The 27,771-nt window shown below is 49.8% G+C and overlaps 10 protein-coding genes across 10 annotated transcripts; 4 read left to right on the forward strand and 6 right to left on the reverse strand.

Moving 5' to 3' along the window:
* Positions 1-562: 562 nt before the first annotated feature.
* LDX57_011548 (uncharacterized protein) lies at positions 563-2,518 on the forward strand. Its single transcript, XM_046093292.1, has 4 exons — positions 563-1,123; positions 1,292-1,510; positions 1,578-1,720; positions 1,802-2,518. Exons 2-4 carry the CDS (start codon positions 1,352-1,354, stop codon positions 2,277-2,279), a joined length of 780 nt encoding a protein of 259 aa, XP_045949270.1. The 5' UTR covers positions 563-1,123; positions 1,292-1,351; the 3' UTR covers positions 2,280-2,518.
* A 3,130-nt stretch (positions 2,519-5,648) lies between these two features.
* Positions 5,649-8,748, forward strand: LDX57_011549 (uncharacterized protein; the record flags this gene model as incomplete). Its single annotated transcript, XM_046093293.1, has 3 exons — positions 5,649-5,688; positions 5,742-7,087; positions 7,138-8,748. The coding sequence occupies 3 exons, from the start codon at positions 5,649-5,651 to the stop codon at positions 8,746-8,748; spliced, it is 2,997 nt and encodes a 998-aa protein (XP_045949271.1).
* A 926-nt stretch (positions 8,749-9,674) lies between these two features.
* Positions 9,675-10,726, reverse strand: LDX57_011550 (Kelch repeat protein; the record flags this gene model as incomplete). Its single annotated transcript, XM_046093294.1, has 2 exons — positions 9,675-10,507; positions 10,567-10,726. The coding sequence occupies 2 exons, from the start codon at positions 10,724-10,726 to the stop codon at positions 9,675-9,677; spliced, it is 993 nt and encodes a 330-aa protein (XP_045949272.1).
* Positions 10,727-11,584: 858 nt separating this feature from the next.
* On the reverse strand, positions 11,585-12,610 carry COQ2_2 (4-hydroxybenzoate octaprenyltransferase; the record flags this gene model as incomplete). The annotated part of the gene is made up of 1 exon (XM_046093295.1): positions 11,585-12,610. The coding sequence occupies one exon, from the start codon at positions 12,608-12,610 to the stop codon at positions 11,585-11,587; it is 1,026 nt and encodes a 341-aa protein (XP_045949273.1).
* A 524-nt stretch (positions 12,611-13,134) lies between these two features.
* On the reverse strand, positions 13,135-14,960 carry LDX57_011552 (uncharacterized protein). Its single transcript, XM_046093296.1, has 5 exons — positions 14,658-14,960; positions 14,466-14,592; positions 14,292-14,415; positions 13,793-14,232; positions 13,135-13,717 (listed from the first exon to the last, which is right to left on the reverse strand). Exons 1-5 carry the CDS (start codon positions 14,883-14,885, stop codon positions 13,404-13,406), a joined length of 1,233 nt encoding a protein of 410 aa, XP_045949274.1. The 5' UTR covers positions 14,886-14,960; the 3' UTR covers positions 13,135-13,403.
* Positions 14,961-16,681: 1,721 nt separating this feature from the next.
* On the forward strand, positions 16,682-17,658 carry LDX57_011553 (uncharacterized protein). Its single transcript, XM_046093297.1, has 2 exons — positions 16,682-17,071; positions 17,211-17,658. Exon 2 carries the CDS (start codon positions 17,255-17,257, stop codon positions 17,621-17,623), a length of 369 nt encoding a protein of 122 aa, XP_045949275.1. The 5' UTR covers positions 16,682-17,071; positions 17,211-17,254; the 3' UTR covers positions 17,624-17,658.
* Positions 17,659-18,197: 539 nt separating this feature from the next.
* LDX57_011554 (uncharacterized protein) lies at positions 18,198-20,049 on the reverse strand (the record flags this gene model as incomplete). Its single annotated transcript, XM_046093298.1, has 2 exons — positions 18,198-18,314; positions 18,388-20,049. The coding sequence occupies 2 exons, from the start codon at positions 20,047-20,049 to the stop codon at positions 18,198-18,200; spliced, it is 1,779 nt and encodes a 592-aa protein (XP_045949276.1).
* Positions 20,050-21,515: 1,466 nt separating this feature from the next.
* LDX57_011555 (FAD-dependent oxidoreductase) lies at positions 21,516-22,945 on the forward strand (the record flags this gene model as incomplete). The annotated part of the gene is made up of 2 exons (XM_046093299.1): positions 21,516-21,677; positions 21,740-22,945. 2 exons carry the CDS (start codon positions 21,516-21,518, stop codon positions 22,943-22,945), a joined length of 1,368 nt encoding a protein of 455 aa, XP_045949277.1.
* Positions 22,946-26,292: 3,347 nt separating this feature from the next.
* On the reverse strand, positions 26,293-27,057 carry LDX57_011556 (uncharacterized protein; the record flags this gene model as incomplete). Its single annotated transcript, XM_046093300.1, has 1 exon — positions 26,293-27,057. One exon carries the CDS (start codon positions 27,055-27,057, stop codon positions 26,293-26,295), a length of 765 nt encoding a protein of 254 aa, XP_045949278.1.
* A 122-nt stretch (positions 27,058-27,179) lies between these two features.
* Positions 27,180-27,762, reverse strand: LDX57_011557 (uncharacterized protein; the record flags this gene model as incomplete). Its single annotated transcript, XM_046093301.1, has 3 exons — positions 27,180-27,289; positions 27,380-27,509; positions 27,592-27,762. 3 exons carry the CDS (start codon positions 27,760-27,762, stop codon positions 27,180-27,182), a joined length of 411 nt encoding a protein of 136 aa, XP_045949279.1.
* Positions 27,763-27,771: the final 9 nt, after the last annotated feature.

Consider the following 27,771-nt stretch of genomic DNA (forward strand, 5'->3'; position numbering starts at 1 on the left):
AACCTAATTATCGGCATACTGCTACTGCGAACAGACACTGACCTTAATTCTTGGCAGAAATGCGCCGCCGAGTTGTCTCCGAAGCCAGAGCATCCGGTATATGCCACCGTTCGCCTCGGCCGCACGCATACCAGGTCAACCCCTATACTTATCTTTAATCTCTCCTGGCCTCCCAAGAACAAAGAAGCAGTGCGCCTTTTTCATTAAACGGCGGTTTCAGCTGGCCGCGAAGCCATTTCCTGATCCCTGCTCTTTGCTCCATAGTACTATCAGTGTTAATTAACGCAACTCGCCGGGTTTGCGGATAGCCAGCCCGAGCGACCTGGAAAAGCATCGACCGACTGTCGATCTTCCGGGGGTTTGATCCTTCGGCGAAGCTAACCTTCGACCGGTCCTCTTAGCGTCTGAACGGGCTGTTCACTGCGCCCGGTCCGTCGCTCCGGACGAATCCCATCCGATCCCATCAAATTGTCGATGTTACCTTGACTAGCCATGCTAGTCCGTGGATGCAATTTTCTTTTCGTACTTTTCGGGTCGGGGTGATTCGTGATTCAGGGGAGCTGCGGTAGGTGGTCATTGGGTCGACAGTATCATAATCCTTGCTAGATACAGGAGAAGACGGGATTAACGGGAGTCAATGTATCAAGGGAGACAAAACAGATAGAAAGCAAAGCAACCCGAGGAAGCAAAATGGTCAACATTGCGCACGATTAGAGAAACCCGGAATGATCAGTGGCCCGTCTTACTTGGTATATCCCTGTCAATCCTACGATTCTCCCCGTTGAGTCCCGATTAAAATATCTGTATCGTCCGGATTCTCGCGAGCCTGTGGTTTATACGACGAGCCACTGCTATGGGGAGAGCGACTGTTCTTCCTCCGGGTATCTCTCCGCCCTTGACGGAGAACAATGATTATAACCATAATGCTCTAATCGTTATCATTGCGTCGTTTTCCCTTTTCCTCGCTATTGCGTCTCTCGCAATCCGGGTATACGCCTCCCAGAATAGGGGAGTTATTCTGAAAGATGATTACGTTTTGCTCCTAGTAGTGGTGTGTACGGCTCAGAGTACCGTGGATTTGAGAAGGCCATGTTGATTTATGCTTACAGTTTTTCTTCGTTAGGTAATTGCATGCACCCAGATCTCAGTGGCTTTGACCCAAGTACATTATGGCTGGGGAAAATCAAAGGATTTGATCTCCACTAACGACTATGAACAAATGACGAAGGTATAATTATCTTGGTTCAATCTCGTGTTTGTGAGTGTGTCGTTTACGATCAGGGAGAAATAGACTGGCTTTGCTGTAGATATCCTCTACATCATCGTCATCGGATTATCCAAAATATGCACAATGATGTTCTATCGGAATTTATCTCTACGCCGAAATACGCTTATTAGTAACATCATACTGGGGTTTTGTAGCATCTGGATCGTACTCGGAACGGTCCTACTGGGAGTCCGATGCAGCAGCAAATCCTGGGAAAATATCGATAATAGCTGTGCTGGGCTTGTAAGCACTCCTTCATGCCATTCCTTTGCCCTTGGTATGAAAAACGCTAACATATTTGGTGTCCTAGTATCCGCGCTGGCAAACCGTCTGCGCACTCGATATTATTCTTGAAATCGCGATCCTCGCCTATCCTGTGAAAATCATCTATAATGTCCAAATCGCGTTCGTCAAGAAAATCAAAGTTCTATGTATCCTGAGCTGCCGGGTTGTGTATGTCTGCCTGTGTCTCCTTCTCACCTTTCATTCCACTCCACCTCAGTCCGACTAACTCAGTAAATGTCATTCGAATAGGCTCATACCCATATCCGCTATCCACCTCATCTATATCAATACTCAAACCGCTTCCCCGAACCCATCTCTCGACGGCGCCTACGCCACCACAGTGGCAGAGCTACATATCGGCCTCAGCGTAATCCTACTCACGATATCATCTTTGAAGGTTTTCGTGGCCGCCTACGAAGACGACCAAGGCTTCGCCTATACCGATGACGGGTCAAAGTCACATAGTCAGAGTGGAAGGCCGACGAGACCGGGAACGTGGCGGGCTTCGCGTCCAGCGAAGGATCCCATGTTCAGTACCCCTGCCTGGGACGAGGAGCCGATTCTGCGGTCGTCGGTTCCCTCTTCACGGAGCCATGACATGGGAGCACTCGGTGGTGGGGCGATTATGAAGAGTGTGCAGATATCGGTGACGAGGGAGAGTATTGAGTTAGAGGACCGAGGGGCTAAGGCAGCGTCGGCGTCGGCGGAGGTGTCAGGGGCATTATAATCTCTGTGTGATCTTTTTATCCAGCGAGTCAATGTATATCAGCGGCAAACGGGCGGACTTATAGTTTTCAGGCATGCACTATTGCAAAATGTATTCCAAGCAAAACTCTACCCATATCGACCCATTAATCTTCTGGTCTATCTAACTTCATCATAGTTCCGGTAATGAAACCTCCCTAACTATCTCAGCTGGTCCTGTCAGGGGAAAACACAGAAGTCCAAGCGTGTCTAGCACAGCACAAATTTGTACATGTTGTTACGTACACTAATGCCTGAGGCAACTACCCTTTCCATCTATGTAACACCTAAAGATCCAAATAACGTTCGTCTCTCCAATACTCTTCGTAATGATGATGTCTTCCACTTAATCAGGTATTCATTGTCTACTGCACCAGAGTTCTTTTCTTCCTCAGGAACAGACAGAGGCTCAACCGCCAATGATGCGATTTATCAACTAGTAAGAACGAAAGAAGGTTTGTGTCGGATGCGCGCCTTGCAGTATGGATGTAGTATAACTCCATCCATTGACACCGCAAGGGCTTTGATAACTGGCATAAATTGGAAGCGTGACAACGACCAAGCGTTTCCATTAGATAGATAAAAGTATTGCGCAAGCTCACATCGTCTTTCCTATGTGGAATACTCATATTGGTGTCATGTTAGGAGAACAGCCTTGCGGTGATATCATCCATAGCATGTTTCATCATATCTCGTCTATTCATACTATCGCTAATTCAAGATTGATATTTCAGCGTCAAGAGACGTAGAAGTTAACGTGACATACCACAATGACAGTCGTCAAATAAGCGCGATAAATCCGCGTACAGGAGATGTCAAACGAGTGCTACCAGTTGGATAGCTGCCCTGCACAGTAAGGTTAAAATGCCTATGACGCATTGCACGACGCTTATTTCTTCATCGCGCGAAATGAAATACCAGGCCGCCCCTTGATAGTGGCTAGCATGGATTTCAATTCTTGCTCAGGCTCCTCAACTAGGCCCCGGTATGCGTATGATGCTCCACCGATTTTGTCTCAGCGATGATGGCATTTCAAATGACTTTTTCACGCTCCATCCCTCCTACCTCAATTACTCGCCACCAACAGAGAGGCTACACAGCCTACTGGCAAGGAAAACCCCTGTTTTCCCCATTTGTTAGGCTGCAGATACCCGGTGACACAGGGTGGTTCACGAATGCCGGACTCGTTAGCGCCATGATATCATAGCAGATAAACAAGCATTTAACCCCGAATTCAAGCCGCTGTGACACTGACATAAGCGAACAGTGTCAAGGCATCGCGTCCAATCTATCAGACCTGTCATGAACTAAGTTATAACCTAATTTACCTGTTTGAGACGCCACGTGAGAAACGGGATGATATAAGCGGGATCCCGGGTCAATCAACGAGCCAAGGAATGTAGGGATGGGGGATCCTGGAGAAATGTAGCCTGTCATCTAAACCATCGCCATAATATTTGAGTTTGCCTACCTGCCTACTCAGGCAGTACTATCGGCGCAAGGGAGAAATCAGGAGCAGACCAGGATATGCGCATCCGGACGGGTATGACAAGTTGTTGGGGATGGATACGTAACTGATTGAGGGCTCAGGTACTTGATGCTGTTGCCTTGAACTGGTGGCGCTGAATATATAACTGCGTTCCAATCCACGATTTGGCAAGGGTATGCTTTAAGACAGTGAGATTATTGACGTTCATCATCTGTCTTTTTAGAGCATTTCATTATACAAATTATTCCAGACGCTGAGCATTGGGGCGAACTCAAGAAAATGTCGAGCATTGCAGCAAAGCAATGGGCGCAAGTATCGCAGGACTCTGGATCGAGTAGGCAATCCCTTCCTCCCTTTATTCGCAATGATATCTCTAACCAAAACGTTATTCGCTGGCCGTTAAATTAAAAGAAATCCCGATCCCGTCACCTAAACCAGACGAGATTTTAATCAACATCAAATATTCCGGGTCGTGCCATTCATACTTACATCTATGGACTGGTCTGCTCAATCGGTTCCCACAATTTGCGATCTGCTACTGACCCGGCCTAGGCGATTATTCCACGAGTCCAGCCAAAGACCATGTTGGTAGGGCAAACCCCAACCTTATATATACGAGCATGTACACTGACCGAACAATATAGATGGCCACGAAGGCGTAGGTGTTGTCACCGCAATTGGCAACGAAGTCAAAAATATCAACATCGGAGATCACGTCGGAGTACAAGTGCGTTGAAGTCCAGTGACCGGTATTTCTTCAACAACTGACATATACAAAGTGGTTGAACAGGACATGTGGCAAATGCGAACCATGCAAGACAGGCACCTACCTAGATTGTCCTGATGTGGCGTTCACCGGCCTTTCAGTCGGTGGCGCCCTAAGCGAATACTGCACCTGCCAAGAGAGGCACGCAATCCCGATTCCAAAGCACTACCCACTGGAAAGTGTTGTTCATGTGAGAATATCCCTGTCTGTCCCTATCAACCGATATTAATATGCGAACTAGTTTCTCTGCGCAGGACTTGTAGCATATAAGGCCATCAAAAATTCGAGCGTGGCCCCGGGCCAGACTGTGGGTGGGTATACTCCTCATCAAACTTTATTTCAATGGGGATTAACATAATCTAGCTATTTCGGATGCTCATACGGGTCTTGGAGTCTTAGCATGTCAATATGCTAAAGCATATGGGCTGCATGTTATAGCCTTAGTCGAAGGAGGCGAGAGGTACAACCAGCTTAATGGGCATGCCAATCATCTCGTTGATTGCAAATCCACCGAGGACATTGTCAGCTCGGTTAGAAACGTCTCTAGCGGCGGTCCTGATGCGGCAATAGTTCTGGCGTCGGGCGGGACGTCATTGCAATCTGCTATACAAGTAGGTGTTGACAGGCCCTTTGAATGACATATTTACTGACGCGGAGGCAAGTTTGTCAAAGCAAGCGGTACGGTCGTTTTAGTTGGACTGCGACCAGGTGGCTCAATGGAAGCAGATTTCAGCGAAGCAATTTCGCGTATGGTGAACATTAGAAGTTCATTTGGAGGGTCCAAGCAGGATACGCAAGATGCGATGAACATATTCGTGGATAAAAAATTTCACATACTACCCCAAGTGTTACCACTCGACCGGTTGGACATGCTTCTACATGAGATGAAGCGAGGTATGTAAGATGCCCCCGTTTCTATGGTTCTCTTGATTGATTGAATCCTAGGTGTGCTGGTAGGGCGCACGACTTTCAAGACCCCCGAAAGACGTGAAGGGCGGCCTAGAATCCAAAAAGTAGACCAAGAGTCGCGTCGACGCTCGATTACTACGGACCAGACGGACACTGATTATAATATTGGGACCTTTTTAGGCCATAGGATGCAGGAGCTTGGCGTGAAAGATTTTTTTGCAGTGCCAGGTAAGTCTCTTCCGTCGTTGAACCCATGATTGATCTTACTAACATGTCCGTAGGCGATTCAAACCTATCGCTTCTGGATAGCCTACTCAAGAACTCACATTTGCGTATGGTGTCATGCTGCAATGAACTAAATACCGGATACACAGCTGACGGATACGCCCGCACATCCAAATCAAAAATTGCCTTCGTGGTAATTCCTTATATTGTCGGCGGACTGTCGATTATAAATGCAATCTCTGGCGCCCACTCAGAGCATTTAAAGGTGGTTGTGATATCGGGTTGTCCGAACACAGAGATGCTGACAGGCGATAAATTCCTACATCACACGCCCTCCCGAACAAACAAAGACCAAGCACTGCGAGCTTTTCAGGGCGTGACTGCATCGTCCGTTCGAGTTGATTCCCCGGAGACTGCAATTGATGTCATCGATGGGGCTCTGCTGAAATGTCTCGATAAGTCTCTACCGGTGTACATTGAAGTGGCAAACGATATGGCAACTGCACCCTGTCCGGTGCCGTCTCCGTTGCAAAGAAATGTCGATTCTGTTCATCAAGAGCGCGAAACAAGACACGCAATTGAATCGATAAAAAAAGCTTGGAATTCCGCCAAAAGACCCATTCTTCTTGTTGGGCCTCTCGCGCGCCTGGCGTCCTCCAAAGATGATGTGCAGCTTCTAGCCGAAAAGCTCGGTTGTGCTGTTCTCTGTCAGCCAGATAGTCGTTGGATACCCGAATCTCATCCCCAGTCGTGCGGTGTTTTCTGGCCGGGTGTTGCAAACGTTGAAGGTGATGAGATAGTTATGAGTTCTGATTTGTGGGTCGTCCTCGGCGGATGTTGGTCCGACCTTCACGTCCTCAGCATCAATACTCAGAATGAGCGCCATCGTATGCTTGATATCCAACCTGAGGGAATTCAACTTCCTGATGGTACGACTTTGGGGCCCGTGAATATTGAGTCTCTCGTCTCAGGGCTGATCAAGTCCGATATCACGACCAACGGCACCTCCATTCCTAGCTCGCATCTGCAAGTTTCAAGCCCAGTTCCAGGGGAGCTTGAGCTTTCCGAAAAGCCATTAACCATGAGGAGCCTGCTTGCTGGAATCCAAGGCATACTACGAGGGTACCACACGATTATCGCAGACACGGGAGAAACATGGTTTGCGGCAAGTCGTCTCAGGCTCCCAAGCGGCGCTGACTGCCAGATGCAAATAGCATATGCTTCTATCGGATGGTCTTTGGGAGCGGGCCTTGGGGCACAGATTGGACTTCCCGATCGGCGGGTAATCATTATGGCTGGGGATGGAGGATTCCAGATGACGGCTCAGGAGCTCAGCACGATGATTCGTATGAAGCTGAACCCGGTCATCTTCCTTTTCAATAATCTTGGATACAAGACCGAGGTAAGCTCTTTGGCAGTGGTACATGTTCAGGTCACTAATAGTGTGGATAGACTGCTGTCCACGAGGGCCCGTATAATTATATCGCCAACTGGGACTATACAAAACTAGCCAAATCTCTTTATCGCGAACCTCATGCGGAATCACACAATCCATATGCAACTGAAGAGGTGCCGAGAATGAAGAACCGTCCGATGTTCGCGGCTAAGATTCAGACCCAGGCTGACCTGGCATTGGCACTGCAAAGAGCCGAAGCGGAGAGCGGAAAGTTGGCATTTCTGGAATGTTGCATTCAGCCCGGCGATATGACTGCGGAGCTTCGCAAGTTAGGAGACAAGGTCGGAAATGAGATGGGAGCCTCCGACTCAAGCACGGAAACACCTGCCCCGACCCCTTCGCCGACTCCTTCGAGCGACAGTAGAAGTACGATTCCCTCCTCCCTGTCATCACCAGTTCCACGTCCTAGAGATGTTGGAAACCTTCGTGATCTGAACGCTTCAGGCCTCAAGATAACACTCACTAAGGAGACTCGTGAGGTGCCTCCACTTAATTCTCCAGATGTTCTTTCCCATAAGGTCTGTACGGACCACATGGTGCAAGCACGGTGGTCAATCGATGGAGGCTGGAATGATCCGGAGATAGTACCCTACGGCCCACTGAGGTTGATGCCCAGTGCAAGCGCCCTTCACTACTCGACGATGTGCTTCGAAGGCATGAAAGCCTTCCGCGGCATGGATGGACAATTGCGTCTTTTCCGTGCCGGCCTCAACTGCTGCCGGTTACTAGATTCCGCCACGCGAGTCTGTCTACCAAGCTTTAGTCCGCGGGATCTACACATCCTAATCAAGAAGCTCTGCAAGATCGACGCACCAAAGTGGCTCCCTCCCAGTCAGAAGGGCTCGTCCCTGTATATTCGACCCACTTTTATCGGCACATCCGAGGGGTTGGGATTGAACCGTCCAAAGGAGGCCCTCTTATATGTTATCGTCTCATTCTGGCCAAATTCCACAGTATCTGCGAGTCAATCCATCACTCCAAGCAACGGGCTGCGCCTATGGGCAAGTCCCAGGAATATGACGAGATCGTGGCCGGGCGGATATGGATCGGCGAAGCTCGCCGCCAACTATGGACCATCTCTTCTTGCGCAGCAAAAGGCCCAGGCAGCAGGATACGACCAAGTCATGTGGCTCTTTGGACCCGATCGTCAAGTCACCGAAGCAGGAGCGTCGAATTTATTCTTTATCTGGAGATCGCTCCAAGGAACTTTGCAAGGCCGGCTACAACTCATCACAGCGCCACTAGAGGACAACCTCATACTGCCGGGTGTGACCAGACGTAGTGTTCTTGAGCTCGCTCGCTCGAGAATGTCTATCGATCAATGCTCAATAGGCGATACAACTCATTCTGTCGAGCCGGTTGAGGTTGTGGAGAAGAAATTCACGATTCACGATGTTATCGATGCGGCCGACCAAGGGAGATTGCGCGGCGCTTTTGTTACCGGCACTGCGTGTTTTATTACACCAGTAACTTCTATCTATTTCGAGGGCCGCGAGATTGACATTGAGCCGGATGCTACTCCTCATATCGCATTGTTTCGGAAATGGATGTCTAACATTGTGAATGGCGAGGAACACAGCTCTTGGACGGAGGTGGTAGAGGGGTAGGCGAATCTAGTATAAATGTTTCGTTATATATTGTGCTATTTAATCACGGACTCCCTAGTCAGAATTCCGATTGAGCGTAGGCAAATATTACTTCCAGATCTGGTACTACAGAAGAGAACGCGGGGAAGCAAAGCCGTTTATTACCTTAGAATATTACCTGTCAACCATGACCATGATTTGGGACCGTCCTACTCGGCCCACAGTGTCAAATTTCCGCACGCGCAAATAACACACTATGTGATTGATATATGCAGCCAAGGCCAATCTATGCGTTGCTCATGTACGATAAAACATAGTCTGTGCGTGAGGCTGATGGGACACCGGAGCCAGGAACCTTGAATAGCCAAGGCAGTGTCAGGAAAGTATAATCGTAGTGTATAGGTCATATAGGTGGCTTGACTATTGTTATTGAGGGCAATAAATGAATCCCCTTGCCCCTTTCTCTCCTTTTCTCAGGGGGTGGATATTGGTGATATGGATCTTGGCCGTCACGGCTGCGTGGGTTATAAATGAGGCTACCCTTTGGCCATCTACTATCCACTATCCACCCTCCACAATCCACGAGCCATTAGCTATATCTACCTATCGTTCTACGCATCCATCTCGAATATCGGATAATCTCTACATACGTATATATCTCTGAAATGCGTGCCTCTTCTTTCGCCGTCTTCTTCATGGCTGCCTATGCTATGGCAAATCCCATCACCAACAACAAAGTGTCCAAACAATGTATGTGAATTGATTTCTATTCTATGACTTTGACAGCTAACTCCTGTTTACAGTTGGCAAAGGATTCGTGGATGCATTCTGTTAGCGAACGAGTCAAGGGCGGTCTATGTTATGCAGCGAGCTTTCAGATACCATTGTACATGTACCATGTAACCTAGGCCAACCATCATCCCATAATCCTCAATCAATCAATCAAATCAAAAATCCAAACGAAGCTTCCACAGATCTCCCAATCTCTCGTTATTCTCTCCCAACCCACCCTGAACCACTACTCCGTCGCCAACAGCCTCCGCATCAAACCACCCCCTCGCCACCGGCCCATCCCCCTCAACCCTAACCTCCTCCCACTTCCTCTCCTCGACATCAAAAGCCCACACATCAGAAAACATCTTCCCCGCCCCTTGATGCCCCAAAGCACTTGGATTCCCCTCCCCAAACATCGTAATCAACTTCCCCCCAACAGCAACCAAACAACTCACGCTCCGAGGCGCTGGTCCAGAAACCCCATCGGCAGCAAACGACACCGACTCCCACGCCTCCGTCCTAATATTAAACACATCAACCGCACCTCCAATCTCACTCTTCCCGTCAAACCCATTCATCCTAAACACCATCCTTTTCGCAAATGCAATCGACGTCCCACCTCGTGCTGCCCCGGGCGCAGCGGGTAATTCCCGCCAAACACGCGTGCGAAGATCAAACGACCAGAAATCATTCAGGCGGCCTTGCTCGGGACATCCTGCGTGCAGGAAAATCGTTGAGTGACCATCGTTTGTCAGAGCGTGGTAGCTTCTTCCGACCGGGTAGTTTGACCCTGCATCGGAGGGAGATACATGCTCCCAGATGTTGGTGGTCGTGTCGAAGACCCAGAATGAACCGTTCTCTTCGATGGGAGCCATGGCTGTACCGCCTCTGCCGGAGAAGATGTAGATCTTGTTGTTTAGGGTTGTGGATGCGGCGCCGACGCGCGGTTGGGGGGTCTTTGGGGGGTTCAGCTGGGTTATGGTTTTTTCGGTCGTGGGGGTGGCGTCTGTGGGATTGTTAGCTACGTTGTGTCATAGTTGGAGGAAAGAATGTATGGATACTCACTCTGGTTCAAAGGGATGCAGTATACAGAGGAGTCAACAGGTTCGCGGGGCTTTAGTTCTCCGCCGTATATGTATGCGTTGCCGCCCAGGACGGAGAGGGTTTGGGAGGACCTTTGAATGGAGCTGTGGGAGAGAAGCTTTGTCCATATAGGAAGAGCCATTCGGCTGGGATTTATGCTAGAATGACAGCGGCTTAACAGGTGAAGGTTAGGAGAGTGAGTGATTGCTTGTTGATGGAGAGATTCGAAGCGGCTTATATATTTCTCTCGAGGGGGGCTAGGTACTACGTTTTTTTGCACTGAATGAGGAAGAGTACCTTGAGGGCGAACGAGAACTATACTATCAAGGCCAATGTGAGGAGAGCGTAACTTTTTTCCCAATCCATCTAGCGCGATGTCTTCCTCCTGTAGGTATTGATTCTGATGTGGCTGGCAGGGTGTGGCGGGATGGTATTAGGGGAGCTGTAAGCTATTACACCTAGCTTACCAGTGTGGCGTATTAAATGAATACTTCAGGTAGGTTTAGATGTCGATCCCTTAAAATACTGTAAGGAACCGTAAGGCTGCTTGGTTTGGAAATATTGATGCCTGAGGTTGAAATGCCAAGCGCCCCCAGGTTTGCAAGACGAAGACGCAGGAAGGCCATTTTCGTCTCATTCACATTTTTTGATTTATCCCAGTAAGGTTCGCCATTTGTTCAACTAAGTTATGAGCATTGGGTGTGAGGATAGAAGAATGCCTACTGTAAAAATGTCCTTCTTTCTTTCTCTAACGGACAATTCCAGTGTGGGCTCGAGTTTACGAGAAATGAAAGCGATATAACGAAGCATTTAGAGTGAATGGTGGAACAGATGATTGAAAATACCAAGTGTTCATATTTTATTCCTGTGCTTTACATGCATATTTGACACTGGCACCTATAGACTGGAATCGTTCCATACACCTCACCTCCACTTTCCGCTGTCGACAACATATTCTACTCTTATTGTCCCTCCAACAATTTGTCCCGTTTAGGCCAGTTCATGATTGATTGAACCACCAGCTTTCCAGATAGGCGACCAGGAAGCCACCGTTCATCGATCCGCCCACAAAGCAAAATCCCAACTTGAACCACCGAGCACAACTCGCCGGTACATCTAGCTCAACCGAGGCGATCATTACGGCCAGCGCGACAGCGGTGCCGGACACACCCACAAGGAAATAGCCGGCTGGCATGTCAGTCCACACACCAGCCAGGGTCAGGAGAGCGAGCTGCAAGACGGCCAAGAGGGAGCAAAGAGGCTTGGTGCAGTGGCGAAAGCGCACGGCCATAGACTTGACACCGGCACGGACGTCGTCGGGGAGATCCTGGTGGGCGTAGATGGTGTCATAGATCATGGTCCAGAAAACCTCGGCAGCGCATAGAGCCAATGTGGCAGGGCCATTTCTTGCATTGAAGAAGGCCACGTCAATATCGAGGGAGTAGGCGGAGATGACAATGGAGAGGGCAAGGGGCACGCCGAGGATGGCCTGTGGGTAGTGGGTGAAGCGCTTGCAGAAAGGGTACAGGGCGTACAGGGCACCCATCACGGTGGCGACAGCGGCGCAGGGCCGGGGCAGTGGGTTGAAAAGCATCGCAAGAACTACCAGTTGCACAGCCAGAAAGACGTGGGCCTGCGTAGTCGACACTGCCCGCCGTGCGATCGGGCGCTGGCGGCAGCGGAGCACCTGGCGGTCGTACTCTTGGTCAATGTTGTCGTTCCAGGTGCAGGCGGCCCCGCGAATGAATATGTTGGCTACCAAGAAGAAGCCGCTCCCCCATAGCAGCTGCATCGGCTCCACCTTCTCTCTGCCGAGGCTGGCCGCGTAGACGAGACCAAGTACCGAAGGCATGTAGAATCCTATGAAACCTGCCGGTCGGTCGAGACGCATTAATTGCATATAGGGCACCCAGCTAGCTGGGCTCATCAGACCCAGAGGAAGGTCACAAGGAGGGGGAGGAGCGGAGCTCATGGGAACCGGCTTGACTGCGGCGCAGGTCTTGGTATCCTTTGAAGAAGATGCCATTTGTGCAATTCCGTGCGTGTAGAGTTGCACGGTTAAGGAAGAATAGACAGGATCAAGGAAGGGGAAAAGAAGAAGAGAGGGTAAAATGCGTCTGCGTTGACTAAATCAAAGGAAGGGTAGGGGAACACTCAAATACCTAAATGATCACCAGGGGTCCGCGGGGATATACAGTGACCCAAGACACTGTTGTCTTTACGGGAGAGTGGATTGCGACCCCTGGCCAGGCTAGGTCATGGTGATATGAAGCAAACAGAGAGCCCAAACTAAAGTGCGAGCAGTGTTATGTAACACAATGCATGCGAAGGCCCAAAAAGGTATCCCGTCTCAACGCCGAAAGGCTCCGCCAAGAGGCGAATTGGACAACTATGTAGCTTTTCAATGACCCAGTTTGAGACGTGGCCATCTCTTTGTGGCGAGCAATGAGAATAATAGTGCGTCAGCACGTTGTGGCTGGATGCAACGGTGCCAGAATCACAGACTCTGTACGGCAGATGGAACGTACAGAACTCCCTATCTGAGCACACCTTATTGATACATTGTCCCGGCATGATCGTGGGATTGTGGTCCTGGTTTATCCAGGTGTGCTCTACTTTATGAGTAGAAAGACGAAGAGATCACAATTCCGTACACATAGAACGGACAGCTAAGCAACAGGGGTGCGTGTAAACATAAAAGATTACTTGGCTTTAAAACTAGGTATGACAATTTGAGGATTGAATTTCGACTGGACAAAATCACTTCTGGCAAATCCTGAACCAATCAATCACTTTCTGGTTCACCGCGAGACCCAAGTTCAAACGGGCACAGTCTCGATGATGCTGTCCTTCAGAGTGGCGGTGTATGTATAGATTTTATTCACCTTCAAACCTGCACTGTTCAGAAGCTGATACCACTGATCCTGGGTGCGCTCGCGGGCAGCCAAGGTTGTCATCATCAGGATATCCAGTTGTGCGGCCTGCCAGTGAACCCCAACATCCGGAAGCACCATGTCATCGATGAGAATAACCGAATCGCTTGCCAAGGCATCGATGGTATTCTTCAGAATGGTGCGGACCTTATCATCGGGCCAGTCGTGGAAGATATTGCGCAGGTAATAGAACTTTCCTCCTACAATGTGTGATTCCAGTTAGGCCTATGTATATCTGAAGGTTGCGAAAATACTGGGAAAGAGAACAAACATACCCTTGACGGCTTGTGGCTGAAAGAAGTCCTGCGCCATGGTTTCCACCCTTGGGTGCTGCAGCGCATGTTGCAGGGTCGGCGCTAGGTCCTGTACAATAACTCGGCCCTCGAGGTGAGAGTACTTCTCACGGAACGCGATCGCTTGCTGACCGAAACCACCACCGATATCAACAAACAGAGCACGCTCTGGGCTCAGGCCCGTCGCGCGATCCAGAACTGGATACGCGTCCAGGAATGTCGGCATCCCCGCGCGATTAGTAGTCAGGTACTCCTGAAAGAAAGCCATCTTCTGGGGCTGCGTCTGGAGCCAGAAAAAGGCAGGCTGATCAGTGTTGAAAGCCTTCTGAAGTGCGGTGTTGGCGCTGTCTTCAGGATCCGCATATTTGGTCTCCTCCAGGAAGCTCGGCAGATTCTGGATGGAGGGGCCCATAGTGTCAAAACTACGCCGCAGAAAGGTGGTCAGTAACAGTTTCCTTAGTCAAGAGCATCTGGAACTGACTAATGGCAAATCGCCGCCTGAAAGCCAGACTGGGAGAAGGTCTTGGTGATGTTGTTGGCGGTGAAGGCATCTTTGCCTGTCTCCTGGATGGCACCGAAAGACGCCAGATAGCGAAGCAGGCGTCCTATAATTGTATGAGTGAACTGTGGCTCTCACATGCCTGGCTGCACTTACCTAGAAAGACGGAATCGGCCCCCGTCTTCTCGCTCAGTTGAGCGACGGTGAGAGGTGCCTGACCCCCTTCCAGGGAGCTGAACAGTTTGAGATTGACCCCAACGCGCAAAGCAGCCAACTGCAGATTCTATAAAACGATGACAGGTGAGTCATCCAAAAGAGGTATGGAGAAGCGGGCACGCAGAAACTTACGTAAAAGGTGAATCGTTGAACTGTGTCATTGGGCTGCTCTATCGAGTTTCGCAAGGATTGCAACGAGTCCAGGATTTCCTGGCGTTGCTTCTCATCGCCATGGTGAGCCAGAGTACGAATCTGGTCAAGCAGGTCTTCCATAGCAAAAGTGATACGAAAGGGTACAGAAATGTAAGCCTGATGACTGGAAGTGAGAGTTGTAGTACAAGGAAGAGAGACAGGAGACATAAGAGTACCAACTGTTTCAGTTATGGCCACCGTGAGGACTTAAATAATGCGATCCAGAGAGCCTACTAATAGGCATAGCCACGTCGCTGTACTAAAACACGAGTCAGCTACTAATCCCTAAATATAGTGGTGGGAATTTTGGAGGGGAAGTTCTTTGTGGCGTACCGCGGACGGGCAAAACCCGGCATGAATCATTTCATACTAGCTGGTATTAAGATCAATAGCCCCAGACCCCACAGGTTCAAAGCATGTCAGACAAAAGCAATCGTAATCAAGCGCATCAGGATTATTGATTGCATTATCGCGCGAGTCAAACACGATGGCCAAGGTGTGATTAGCATGCCCAGCACACTTAGCCCACCTGGTAGGGCCTTTCTTGCGTTCGCCGTAGAAATGATGCCCGAAGTCAATGCCAAGATAGCGTTGAAGGAAGAATTGATGGGCGTTGCAAATTGAAACAGGGGTATTACCCAGATCTGGATCAGTTCACCAGATGCCAACGGAGGCTGTATGGAACCACTAGCACAGCCGTATCATCAAACCAACATAATCCCTCAGATTATCCGTTTCGTCCGCGCTTTCCGCGCAGTATATTCATACATACACCATATCTACGGGGGCATGCTGAAGGTTTGATCGGAATGAGGTTGACTGTGGCTTCCAGCCAGGGCCCGGTTCCAGTCCAAGGCGCTAGTTGCGCAGGAATGGTATGCGTTTTCTCTCGGTGCAACCTTTGATCATCCCCCTCCCCCAACCAGCGAGGAATATGTACGTGATTGGAAGATTACTCATTTCATTGGACGCAGTACCCGGCCGGTTGATAGCAAACATACGTTGAACTGAGCAAACAATTTGCCGGTCTGATGACACTGTTTGTACTGCGAGAATATTCTGGCCCCATCCCTACCCCTACATAATGTTACAAACCCGGCCCTGGGTCTACCCATAAGTGTCTCAAAATATGTAGATGTAGGCCAATTCACAAACCTTGCTCCTACGCCGTCAATGGCCTATCTCGGCATCAGCAGCACACAAATTCGACTTTCATTCGAATTTGATGGCTTCATAAATAGACTGTTTTGCATCCCATTGCCTTGCTCAGTGCTCTTCTATTGCCTGATTTTGAGATAGATCTGCTGATCCTGTATCTAACTTATTTTCTTCGCCTTCCCACATATCGTCTACAGAGCAATATGTCGGCTGCATCAGCGGCAGTAGCTCCAGATCGAGGTCCTTCAATTATCATCATTTATTGGGTGGAAAGTGGGGTCGCGGTTTTAGTGGTTTCCTTGAGAGTCTACGGACGGCTGATATCCTCAAAGTTGGGCAAAGATGACTATGTCATGCTATTCACTTTAGTAAGATCTGGTCGCGAATGAATAGATGTCGGGTGCTCCAAGAGCTAATGGGTAGATGCTTTCTTTTAGACTTTGTTTCTAATTCTAAGTGGGTTTGCGACCTTCTTGGCCAAGAATGGAGGTTTCCGCCACCTAGCCGACCTAAGCCCCCAGCAACAGATGAGGGCAATCAAATACAACTGGATTTCCCAAGAATGGGGGATCTCAGGTCTTGTGACCGGCAAGGCATCGGTAGCCCTCCAGCTGCTGCGTATTATTGGGCCGAGCAACAAGCGCACGCGGTGGACATTATATGTCTTGATCATATCGCTTAGTGTGGTGAGCATCGTGAATTGCATCATTACATTCACTCAATGCAGCCCCCCTCGTGCACTGTGGGATCCCAGCGTTCCTCACACTTGCTGGGACTCCAAGGTTCAGAGTAACTACGCTATTTTCGTTGGAGGTGAGAACAGCTCCTTGATCTGATTTTGTACAGCGGCCTCGTTCTCACACACCCTGTGTCTTCATCTTCCCTCATTTAGCCTACAATGTCCTGGGAGATTTCACTCTGGCTCTGCTTCCCATTGGTATCGTAATGAAAACCTCTCTGAGCCTGAAGAAGCGACTGGCAACGATCGCTCTGTTAGGGCTTGGTGTTGTGTAAGTCGCACTTTTCTTCTATATCATCCTGCGATTCTGCACTTGTGATCTCTTCTTTTCCCTTGGATTGGCTCAGGATCTCGGATTCATTGAATTCTGACATTTGTGGTTCTTCCAGAGCAGGAGCGTGCGGCATCGTCAAAGTGACTCTCTTAGTCACGTTAAGCGCCCGTGCCGACTTTACCTGTACGTGCCTCATGTTTCTCTTTCCATTCTTATTCTACCCCTTCAATTCTACGCCCGGTTACTTCGACAATTCTTTACAACATTGACCCCTCTGCGGCCAATTACTGAAAGAGAATCAACAATTGATCTCGTTGCATAGGGAGCACCTACCCTCTCTACGTCTGGACTAGTCTTGAATTCTGGATGATCATCGTCTGTGGCTCCATCCCCCCCATCCGTCCCCTGTTTGGCCGGCTGTTCGGCTCGCGCAAACGGACTCCACCGAGTTCGAACGTTTTCGCCGGCGGCGACTACTCCGAGTTCAGTTCAGAGCCCAGTAATCGATCGCACAGACTCAAGCGGTATATCTACAATATGTCCGGTGGCCTAAACACTGGGCTGTCCGACTCTGCGTCGGATACTCAGATCTTGCAGTCACGCGTGGAGGTCGAGGCCAAGGGGTGTATGGGCAAGGGCCATGGTCATGGCCATCAAGAACAGGAGTTTGGAGACAGTACGAGGATTGTTCGCATGACTGATATTGTCATTGAGACAACGAGTTCGAGGCCTTAGGAAGTGTTTGGAGGAAGGTGGAAGGGGGAGGAAGGGGGGAGAACCAAGGCATCAACACACCACTGCTTAGTGCTTACATTCTCCAATACACTGAAAAGGGACGATACAGTTTGTATGCACCAATCATTTCAGTAGTCTGTCTTCCGTGGGGCTCCGTAGGAAGATTTAGGTTAGGCTGCTGCTTTACGATGGCGGGTAGCGTCAACCGGATGATGAGCCGAGGCGGCTAAACTAGGGCGGTCGAATGAAAATTCTGTGGAAAAACAACGCGGACAAAGTAGGTTCAGAAAAGAAAATCCTGGACAACAAAAACAACAACGCAAATAAGATACGAGGTGCATAAAGAGGGGAAAAGGAGGGTACAGCTGCGGCTAAGTTTGGCTTAATGGGCACAAACAAACACTCAGTAGCTTGGATAGCGGTGTGTAGCCGAAATTGGTTAGTCTATATTAGGCTATATTAAGGTGTGACTAGGGTCAATTCCTCCTGCCGGCCGCCAGATCATTTGCTTTAGTTACATCCCTTCGGGTCTGGACCCTCTACTCCGTACTCCCTACGAACCTACCCCTCTTCATCAAAGACCCGAGTCAATCTCGTTCACAAACTCATGTCCACTAAAGTGGGCCCATTCCCGACATGTTTGTACCATACTCCGAGGAATTTGGAATTTTTCAAAATCCTGGGGATGTTCCTGATAGGTCGTCAGAATGAAACCAACCCAATTAGGAAAAAGGACGAAGGAAGAAAAAGAAAATACAACTCACAATGATGTTTAGAAGTAATCCCGCACTGACATGATAGGACATGTGGCAATGCAGCGGCCAAACCCCAGGATTATCAGCCTGCCACTCCAAGACAATGTAAGCGGGCTCTTCGACCGACCCCGGCTGGAGGATCTGAGTGTCTCGACGTTGCGGGTTTTGTGGGTTGTTGACCACGCCATCCCACGTTCCGCGACCTTCGGCCAGGACCCAGAAGTTGTGGCCGTGGAGATGCATCGGATGTTGCATCTCGTAGAGGTTATATACAACCAGTCGGATCGACGAATTGGCGCCAAAGTTCCAGAGGTTCAGATCCGGGCTCTCAGGGTAGGAGAAATTCCCGTGGCAGCCGAGTAAAAGGACAGGGGTGTTGTAATTGACGCGGAAGGTGACATTGTTGACAAAGAAAAGAACATTTCCGCTCGCATTCTGGGCGAGGGTGATTTCGAGGGTCTCTGTCGTCGAGACTCTCGATGGCGGTGTTTGAGGGTAGTAGGGAACGGTGCTACTGAGAGGCTCATTCCGGCAGTTGTTGCTCGCCAACGAAGCAGTCGAGTTGCTGGTCGGTGTAGCGCTGGAATCGGCCTTTTCATAATAGATAGCCGCCCGAACTGTCTTGTACGTCGCCGTAGCGTTCAGACAATCCATATCAATTGACGCGCGCATCCAGTAGGCGTCCTCGGGCTTCCCGGCGGCCTCCACGACCACGTCTGTCCGCTGCCCCACGCCTAGGGTGATGACCTCGGTGGTATATGGCTCTAGCGGCACGAAGTCATTGGCAATGACCGTCATGACATGCCCGTCAATGCTGAACTTCTGATTGGCATTTGATCCGGTGTTGAGAAGCCGCAGCCTGTGTTTCTTGCCGGACGTGAAATTGAATCGCGCGAACCCCACACCAGCCTCGTTGTTATCCGCTCCATGGCCATTGATGAGATTGTTATCTACATTCGGGAAGGATGGAGGGATCGAGAGGATTTGTTCCAAGATGGTATAGTAGCTCTCGTGGCCATAGTCCGAGATCATCACAGGACCCACGTCCAGATCGTAGGAGGCGCCGGGCTGGACCGGACCGTGTATTATCATAGGACCATAGGCACCGTCAGTGTACTGAGCACTGTAGTGTGAATGGTACCAGCTCGTTCCGTACTGGTCGGCTTGGAAGCGATAGGTAAAGCTGGCACCTGGGGCGATCGGGCACTGGGTGATCCCCGGAACGCCATCTTCCCAAGGGGTTTTCTTCTGAGTCAATCCGTGCCAATGAAGGCTCAAGCCCTCTTCCACGGACTCAATTCTATTCCATACCGTCACCTCAATCATATCGCCCCAATTGGCCTCGATCATAGGACCGGGAAACTGTCCATTGATCAGGAGCCCGCTCTTAGCGTAGCCGTCTGGAGCAGTGTCCCCCCTTGAGATAGTGAAATTATAATACCGCGTCACGCCTGTGTCGGGCGGGTCGCCAGAAGGGAATACCGCTGACCAGGGCAGTTTGGCGGAACCAGGTTGCTTGTCTTTGCCCCCATTGTCCTGACGCCACAAAGAGAGAGGTTGCGTCGGCAGGCGGCCATAGGGATAGCGAGGTTCTGAGGAGGTATGCGGGGAGCCAGAAATTGCGGCCATAGCCCCCCCGAGGAGTGTCCAGAGGATCCAACCCAGTAACATTGTAACAACGGTCCCTATGAAATCAGATTGCTGAAGTAAATGAAGTGCAGTTTCAAGTTCCGTTTCAGGCACCTTTAATTCTCTCTGGTGGAATGGGGCCAATTTATACGTTCGGTTGGTCCTTGTGGCCGTAGTCGAAGAGCAAACCTCGTGGACACCGTCAACGACACCGCGCCATTGTTGAGCAACATTGATCAAAAAAACCCCTGGTCCTCTAGATCAGGAACGACAGGTTCTGTTCTGTTCGAAATAGTTCATCGCCCCCACAAGTGGTCAGCAGCCACAATCCGAGGAGGCCAGGGCGAGGTTGTTTGGCTCATAACCCCGCGAGAGAATATCCGCGATTCAAAGGGAAGGGCTGACCACTTAGCATACTGATCTGAGGTGTCCATCCAATACTGCCCCCATATATGGTCAGCTCTTGTTTGTGATGACAGCAAACATGCAGCAGTCTAAAATCTTACGTTTTCCAAGGCTTGCATCAGCGGGCGCTTCCGATCACAGGAAGATTCATGGGCTCAGTAGGACTTAGACATATGCTGATTGAACGGATTGTCTCCCGGATGGTAATAGTAGGCAAATTACCATACATACCTGCCGGTGCTAGCGCGAGCCGGGTCTTGAAAAGAGATAGTTATACTCTACGGACTGCAGAACCGTCAGAGAAAACATATGTTTTGTTAGTTTTGTCTTCAAGATTTTGATTTATCTTTTCATGAGATCTGACCTGCCATTTACGCAAGGTTCATGTAGAAATACCAGGCTCCTGCCGCGTTGGGCTATAAACTTTTCAAAATGAAAACTCGATCAATATTGATATAGTACAGGCACATATATTATCTCGAAACAGGGGATCCTTACATGTTTGGATCTGATACCTCGTGACCAGCATAAGGAGTTCGGACACCTTACTATCATGGTTCTTTACTCTTCGTTTTTCTTTCCCCCCTCCCTCGATAACCCCTGACTGTTGGCTTGACAGGGGTGATCAGGAACTACCGCTACGATACACTGACAACGTTTTGAGAAGGCACATGACATGTGAAGTATATACAAGGGACACTTAGATCCTCGATTAATTACACTAGATGTAAGTGATCTCACAATTGAGGTCTCACAATTGGGGCCAAATGTGGATCTAGAACACTCAACCTTCATCCTGTTCAAGCCAGCAGGTAGTCCGACCCCAACACGAAGTGGTTAGCCGAGATATCCGAAACTTAACAGTAAGAGTCAGGAGAGATTCAAGCAGCCCAGCAGACAACTGGATTTGTGGCACATTCCCATTAGAGAGAGCATTTATCGTAATGGGGCAGTAGCTTGGCGATGAGGTGTATTGGGAGGGTATTAAAGTGGACGCATTCCGGTGTCAATGGAAGGGAGGTTCGTAAATTCACCAATTAAGGAGATGAGGAGCCTCTGCGCACTATCGAGAAGAGCATTATACACGAATTCAATCGAACGTGATGTCTACTTACGGCAGCCTCTCGCACCACGGCGGCAACGGTGAATCGATCTGTTCCGTTCTGATAGTCGGTGCCGGCTTAACGGGACTGACGGCGGCCATCCGGTTGAGGCAGGCTAACTTCCAGGTCGTCGTGCTGGAAAGAGCCTCGGCATTGCAAAAGGTGAGGCCCGTATCGGGTAGTCGAAAATTAACGGCATACTGATGATCAATTGAGAATGAAAGCTGGGCGCTGGACTTCAAATTCCCCCCAACTGCTCCAGAGTTCTTCGGGAGTTGGGTGTCATGGAAAAGGTTGAAGCCGCAGCAACAGCACCAAAAGCCTTGATTGTTCGGTCTTATGTAGGGAGCCAACTCCACCACCAGACTATCAACTTTCAGCAGGCAAAGGGGTACGGGGATGCTCACCTTGTTATACACCGCGCCGACATTGCTCGGATTCTGTATGAAGAAGCGTTGAGGCTAGGTGTTCGCATTCTGTTCGACGCCCGCGTGGTAGATATCAACTTCGACCTGGGTTGCGTCCAACTTCACACCGGCGAAGGAATGAGGGCAGATTTAGTCCTGGGTGCAGATGGGGAGCACTCAGTCTGTCGGCATCTGCTCCTTGGCTCGAACAATGCCCCTTCGTCTAGTGGCAATGTTGTTTATAGACTCATGATTCCTTCATCGGCTCTCACAGCGGATGCTGCCCTCCAGGCTCTGATCAGCCCGGCCAGCATCCAGGCTTGGTATGGGCCTGGCTCGCATATTATATGCTACCACCTAGATCGTCAGAAGGTTTTGAACGTTGTCATGACACTACCAGCAGCCCATGGTGCATCACCAACAGGCCCCCAGCCAGCCGATGTCCAGGTCCTCCGGGATTACTTCCGAGACTGGGACCCCACCATTCAGCGATTGATGGAATTGACAGAACTGGCCCAATCGTGGACTCTGCTCGAGCATGAAACATGCTGGCAATGGGCCCATCCAAGTGGAAGATTCATTCTATTAGGGGATTCAGCGCATACCATCCTCCCTTATATGGCCCAAGGCGCGGCCATCGCGATTGAATCGGCCTTCATTCTTGCCGAGCTCCTCGCCCGCCAACGTCCATTGGGTCCGGCACTACCCGACCTTCTACGAGCCTTCACGGCTTCTCGCATGCTCCGAGTCCTCTGTATTAAGAACTGGAGCAAAGCCATGGAAGGCGCTTTCGAACCTGTGGGACACTCGGTCGATTGGGCTCGAAGTTGGTTCGACATGATGCGCGATTATCGTGATCGAGAGGACCATCTGAACGAGCAGCAGCTCTGGAAAGAAAGTAATAAATTTCCTTATCCCTTAACTGATCCGATGGTCCAAGATCTGGTCTGGGGCTTTGATCCTCAACAAGCGGCCGTTTCTGTTTGGAGGCAGTATACTAGAACATATGCCAATCCTATCTAGGATGCGGGCCGGCTACAATAAGTTTCGTCCTCGGCTCGGTTCCTATATGGCTATTTTCGCGTTCTTGCCTGTCTCATGTCTTTCTGCTTTCCCACCATTTTTGGGCTTTTTTTGTTGCCAACTATGATTAACAGCCGTGAGAAGAGATAATTAACAGTGCTTTGTACATAATTCTGGAAAGTACCGAGTCATTCATTAAAAGCCCTGGAATCAATCCTTCAATGGTCTCTCTATTTTCTTCCCCGGTTCCATCCTCGGCTCGACACTGGAAAAGCATCCCAACTGGCCGCGGAGACTGTGCAGCTAAGTATAGTGACGATGTAGTCAAGCGCCGTGAGGTAGGCTTCTCTGATATATTTGAGCTCCCACGTAGCTTAGAAACCTATATTAACGGGATCATCCTACATAGAGCCAAAACGGAAGTGGAACCTCGTCTGGCAGGCATTTGGAAAACACCATAGAGAGCTGCGAGAAATTCCGTATTTATAGTAACTGATAGCTTGTGACTGGATATGAACGTGCGATTGCTGGCTTGATTAGTACTCTTTAGTTGTTGTTATGGTCTAATTGATTTCTGAGGGGTGTTTGTAGGGATTGGTTTCCCTACTACCCTTCGTTGGAAATGCATGAGATGACCAATGAGACGAAAGAAAATAAGAAACTTATTTGCGGACTGGTGGTAGAAGACTCGCAAAAATCTGGGACCTATCTAAACTCTTCTCCAAGGAGACAAAGGGATCATCAAACTTGTTGGACACCCAGAAGCAGGAATTCGCCTAGCGTAGAACGCTGTCGTGGCACGGGGCAAGGCTCCTCCAGTAAGATCAATCTTTAAGCCTATTTCTTTGTTCTCCCATGGAACCCATCTAGCGGTGGTATATCACACAGCCTAGAGTCCCACATATCACAACCTGTACTTTTGTTCTGTCCAATGATAAATAAAGTAATTTAATGGCGAGACCCCCGAGCCTCGAGGTGTCGGCTGCATTAGGCTTTAGGGGGACAGACCTTACCACAGAAGCTTGTATATAAGAGACCTCTCTATAGCTTAGCTAAAGATAATAGGGCACACAGAACAGTTCCTTTACCCCTTACCTTGGTCCTATGGCCCCTGTACAACCTTCCTAAATGTCTTGTCCTAAAGCTCTCCAGCAATTCCTACCATTTCGCCGCTCTTGCAGTCTGAATTCCATATCGCCCCCAGATTCATGCACTTTATTCAACGCTGATATCATGCATCCATTCTTGCAAGTCGTCTTAGACCGAAAGTGAGAAATAATATCCGGTATCTATGGGCTAACCTGCCAGGACACAACGATTCGGCATTCATTGTCTGGCGTTTGCAGGTGCCAGGTCACACGGTCGGAAAACGCAGGGATCATAAAGGTATTCCTGGACTTGCCAACCGGCAATTATGGAGTCCTCGCCGCCGGATGAGAGCAGAGCGACGACACTCAACATCTTGGGTTGGGTAGGCTTCGGCCTGACGGCCTCATTTGTTGGGGCGCGGGTCTATACAAGAGTGATCATCCTTCATGGCGCAGGGTGGGACGATGCGCTATTAATAGCTGCTGTTGCAAGTAAGCCCTGTTTCTCTAGGATTGAGATTTCCACCTTCCATACTCTATGTGGAGTACAATCATGCCCTGAGGAAAGCAGCTAACAGGTCATAAATGGGGTGAAAGATATTGAAGGTCGTCTGTGTCTCCGTGACGTCTCTCGGTGTCACCCACGGGCTTGGTCGCCATTCTATTTACCTCACGCCGGAACAGATGAGTAGCACACTGTATTGTGCATCCATAATTCAGCCGATCGGGAACGCAGCCTTCTGTCTTCCGAAGTTGTCCATTGTGATATTTCTAAAGCAGCTCATGGGCCCGAGCATGAGCATCCGAGCTCTCCACTTTCTTTACTTCCTCCTCATCATCTTGTTTATCAGCTTCTCCATCTGCTCCATTTTGATCTTCGCTGAGTGCAACCCACCAAACAACCTTTGGCATTATACTCAGCCCGCCGAATGTCTTTCTCCAAAAGTACTGGACGGGATTTCATTATTTGCAGGGTGTAGGTCTCACTGCTTGACACCCCAAGCCTGAAGAATCTGACGTTTCCTGTAATCAGCTTGGTCTGCATTCACGGACCTGATATTGGCGGCCTATCCTGTTACAGTTCTATGGAAGTTGCGAATTCCATGCACTCGGAAGATCGGCGCTTGCGCTATCATGGGCACAGGTCTTATGTAGGTTGAATTGATTCGTGTTCACTGGTCATCCGTCGTGAGATCCAAGGAGATGATCGGGGTACGAGAGTGAGCGACGGAGCCGGACATGACTAACTATCTGCAATTTAGAGCCATGGTCTGCGCAATAATAAAAATCACTACCTATCCACACTACTACGGTCTCGATTACCCATGGGAATTCTGTTCTCTCCTCATAACAACATTGGGGGTTGCGCCTCATCTTACACATACCTGGAGACCATTCATCACCCACGTGAGATGTCGTACTGACCCATATGCCTCACCATTTTACAGTATCGAAACCGACGTTGTCATCATTTGCGCCTGTGTTCCAAGCCTCCCAAAGCTCGTTCGCCGAATTCTGGGAAAAGACACCCCAGAACAATCGGACGGCATTTACCCTTCCGACGAAGCCGAAAGGTCCTTGACCAATTTCGCGGGCTATCGACGATTCGGGATAACTCACGAGGACCATAGTTTATCGGATGTCAACCAGGGGGCTCCTAAAGTTGCCGCAGAAGGGAGGCCAGCTCATAGAAAGATTACCCAGACAATCATCAAGCAGACAGAAGTAGAAGTGCTCCGCGAGGAGTCTTCAGTTTGATGATATGTATACGGAGAAATTCAATGCATGCGCCAAGAGTCAAGTGTCCCATCGGCAAAATCCGTATCCGACTTTTCCTGGAAGTGGAGCCGAAGGATTACGCCTGTATAATAGTAATTTGAGAAATTCTTCCAACACTTGTCAGATGTGAATAGGTCTCGCTCATCATGGGGCCAGCGAGCAGCAGTCTATGGTCTCGCGCCATTTTATGCTTATTCAGGCTTGCACCAAAGCACTTCGCAACCCCCAGCTCATTCCGAAATGCTGGAGGATTCGTAGACTAGATAAAGCTTCCAATATTTGTGCTAGTGCTGGTCGTGCACCAAATGGTAGACCTGGTAGGATACACTCAATGCTAATGAGGTAAAGTGCTACTTTGACCCGCCTATCTCTTCGCAGAGCCTTAGTTTTGATAAAGAGACTGTAAATTTGAGATGGAATTAGAATAGGAAAAGAACCGTGTATTTCTTCCAAGAGAAACATGCTGTCCAGAGTATCAATTTAGATAGGAACGGCCTCAAACAAAGCATTAGACCCCACACCCTGGTTATCCGCTCGCCATACCTTGACGACCTTGAACTGGGCGCGTTCCAAAAGACTCTGCCACTGTTTCTCCGTACGCTCCAGTGACGAGAACATAGTCATCATGATGAGATCCACACTGGCATTAAACCGAGGGACGGCAATTTCGGGGAGGGTATTTTCGTTGATCAGCAGCACTGAATCGTCCGCCATCGCCTCCCGGATGCGCTGCAGGGCTTGCAGGGCCTGGTTGTCAGGCCAGTCATGAAGCACTGTGCGCATGTAGTACGCCTTTGCGCCACGGACGGGCTGCGCGTCAAACATGTTGTAGCCCTGGACCTCGATGCCCTGGGCTAGCGGTACCCGAATATCCCGGATGACCTCGGGAACGTCCTGCAAGATCAGGTGGCCGGTGGTGTTCGTTCTCTCCCTGAAGCGCGCAAGGTCGTGACCCTTGCCACCGCCAATGTCGACTAGGAGCACGCGGTCTGTGTCACCGTCGGACAACAGCCGCTCCTCCCAGGGGTAGAAGTCGTACCACTGTTTGCCCTCTACCGCCCGGTTTCCGGTCTCCATCACCACGTTGAAGGCATGCTGCTCATCTGGGTGCCGTGCCAGCCACTCAAAGTGGTGTAGCTTGGTGCTGTAAGCCTGCTGGAAGGGGCCGTCGTAGGCGTCATCTGGGGTCTGGTATCCTCTTGTTTCCAAGAATTCGGGCACGTACGCCGTGGCCCGCAAAATCATGTGGCTGGTAGTGGAGATCGAGTTAGTCCGATGTGGTTGGTCAAACCCGCTAGTATTTCTTTGTCCTTCTCGGCAAAAAAAGCAAGGAATGCGCAAGGGCCACGTACAAATTTCTAATTAGCTCACATGGTGGAGCGCCGGTCGCGAATCAAGGCTAAGGGTTGGGGATGGTATTTGTCCACCCCGGTCTCAATGAAGAGGCGATGGGAACTCAGGAACCGCATGATCCGCACTGCAATGTGGAAAGGTCGATTAGGAAATCAATGGGTCCCGGGCTGTTACCTTTACTAATAAGGAGGGGAAGAAATGGAATTCCTCTTACCCAACAAAGTTTTATCGCCCTTAGTTTTCTCGTTCAGCTCATTGACGGTCAGCTCCGCGCCGCCGGCAGCGGCAAACGCATCAAAAACGCCCATTCCAATAGCAGTTCGGATCATAACCAGAGGATGGGCCTACGGCAAGCTCTCCCAAGGAGTAGTGTTAGCACGTATTATTTATGATACCTGTCCAGATAGATTCGGGGGATTATCTTACCGCCCAGCAGATGTTTAGAATCGACTGAATAGGAGGTTCAACAACTCCACGTAGTTTGTCCAATGCATCCAGGAGATGCAAGCGCGCGGAGTCCGGGATCTCATCAGTAGGAGAGAGCTTGGACAACGCTGCGTTGACAGAAGCTGTCAAGTCGGCCACAGTTTCAGCCATTGTGTACAT

This window comes from Aspergillus melleus (assembly GCF_016097325.1).
Source record: "Aspergillus melleus strain CBS 546.65 chromosome Unknown contig7, whole genome shotgun sequence".
Lineage (NCBI taxonomy): Eukaryota > Fungi > Ascomycota > Eurotiomycetes > Eurotiales > Aspergillaceae > Aspergillus > Aspergillus melleus.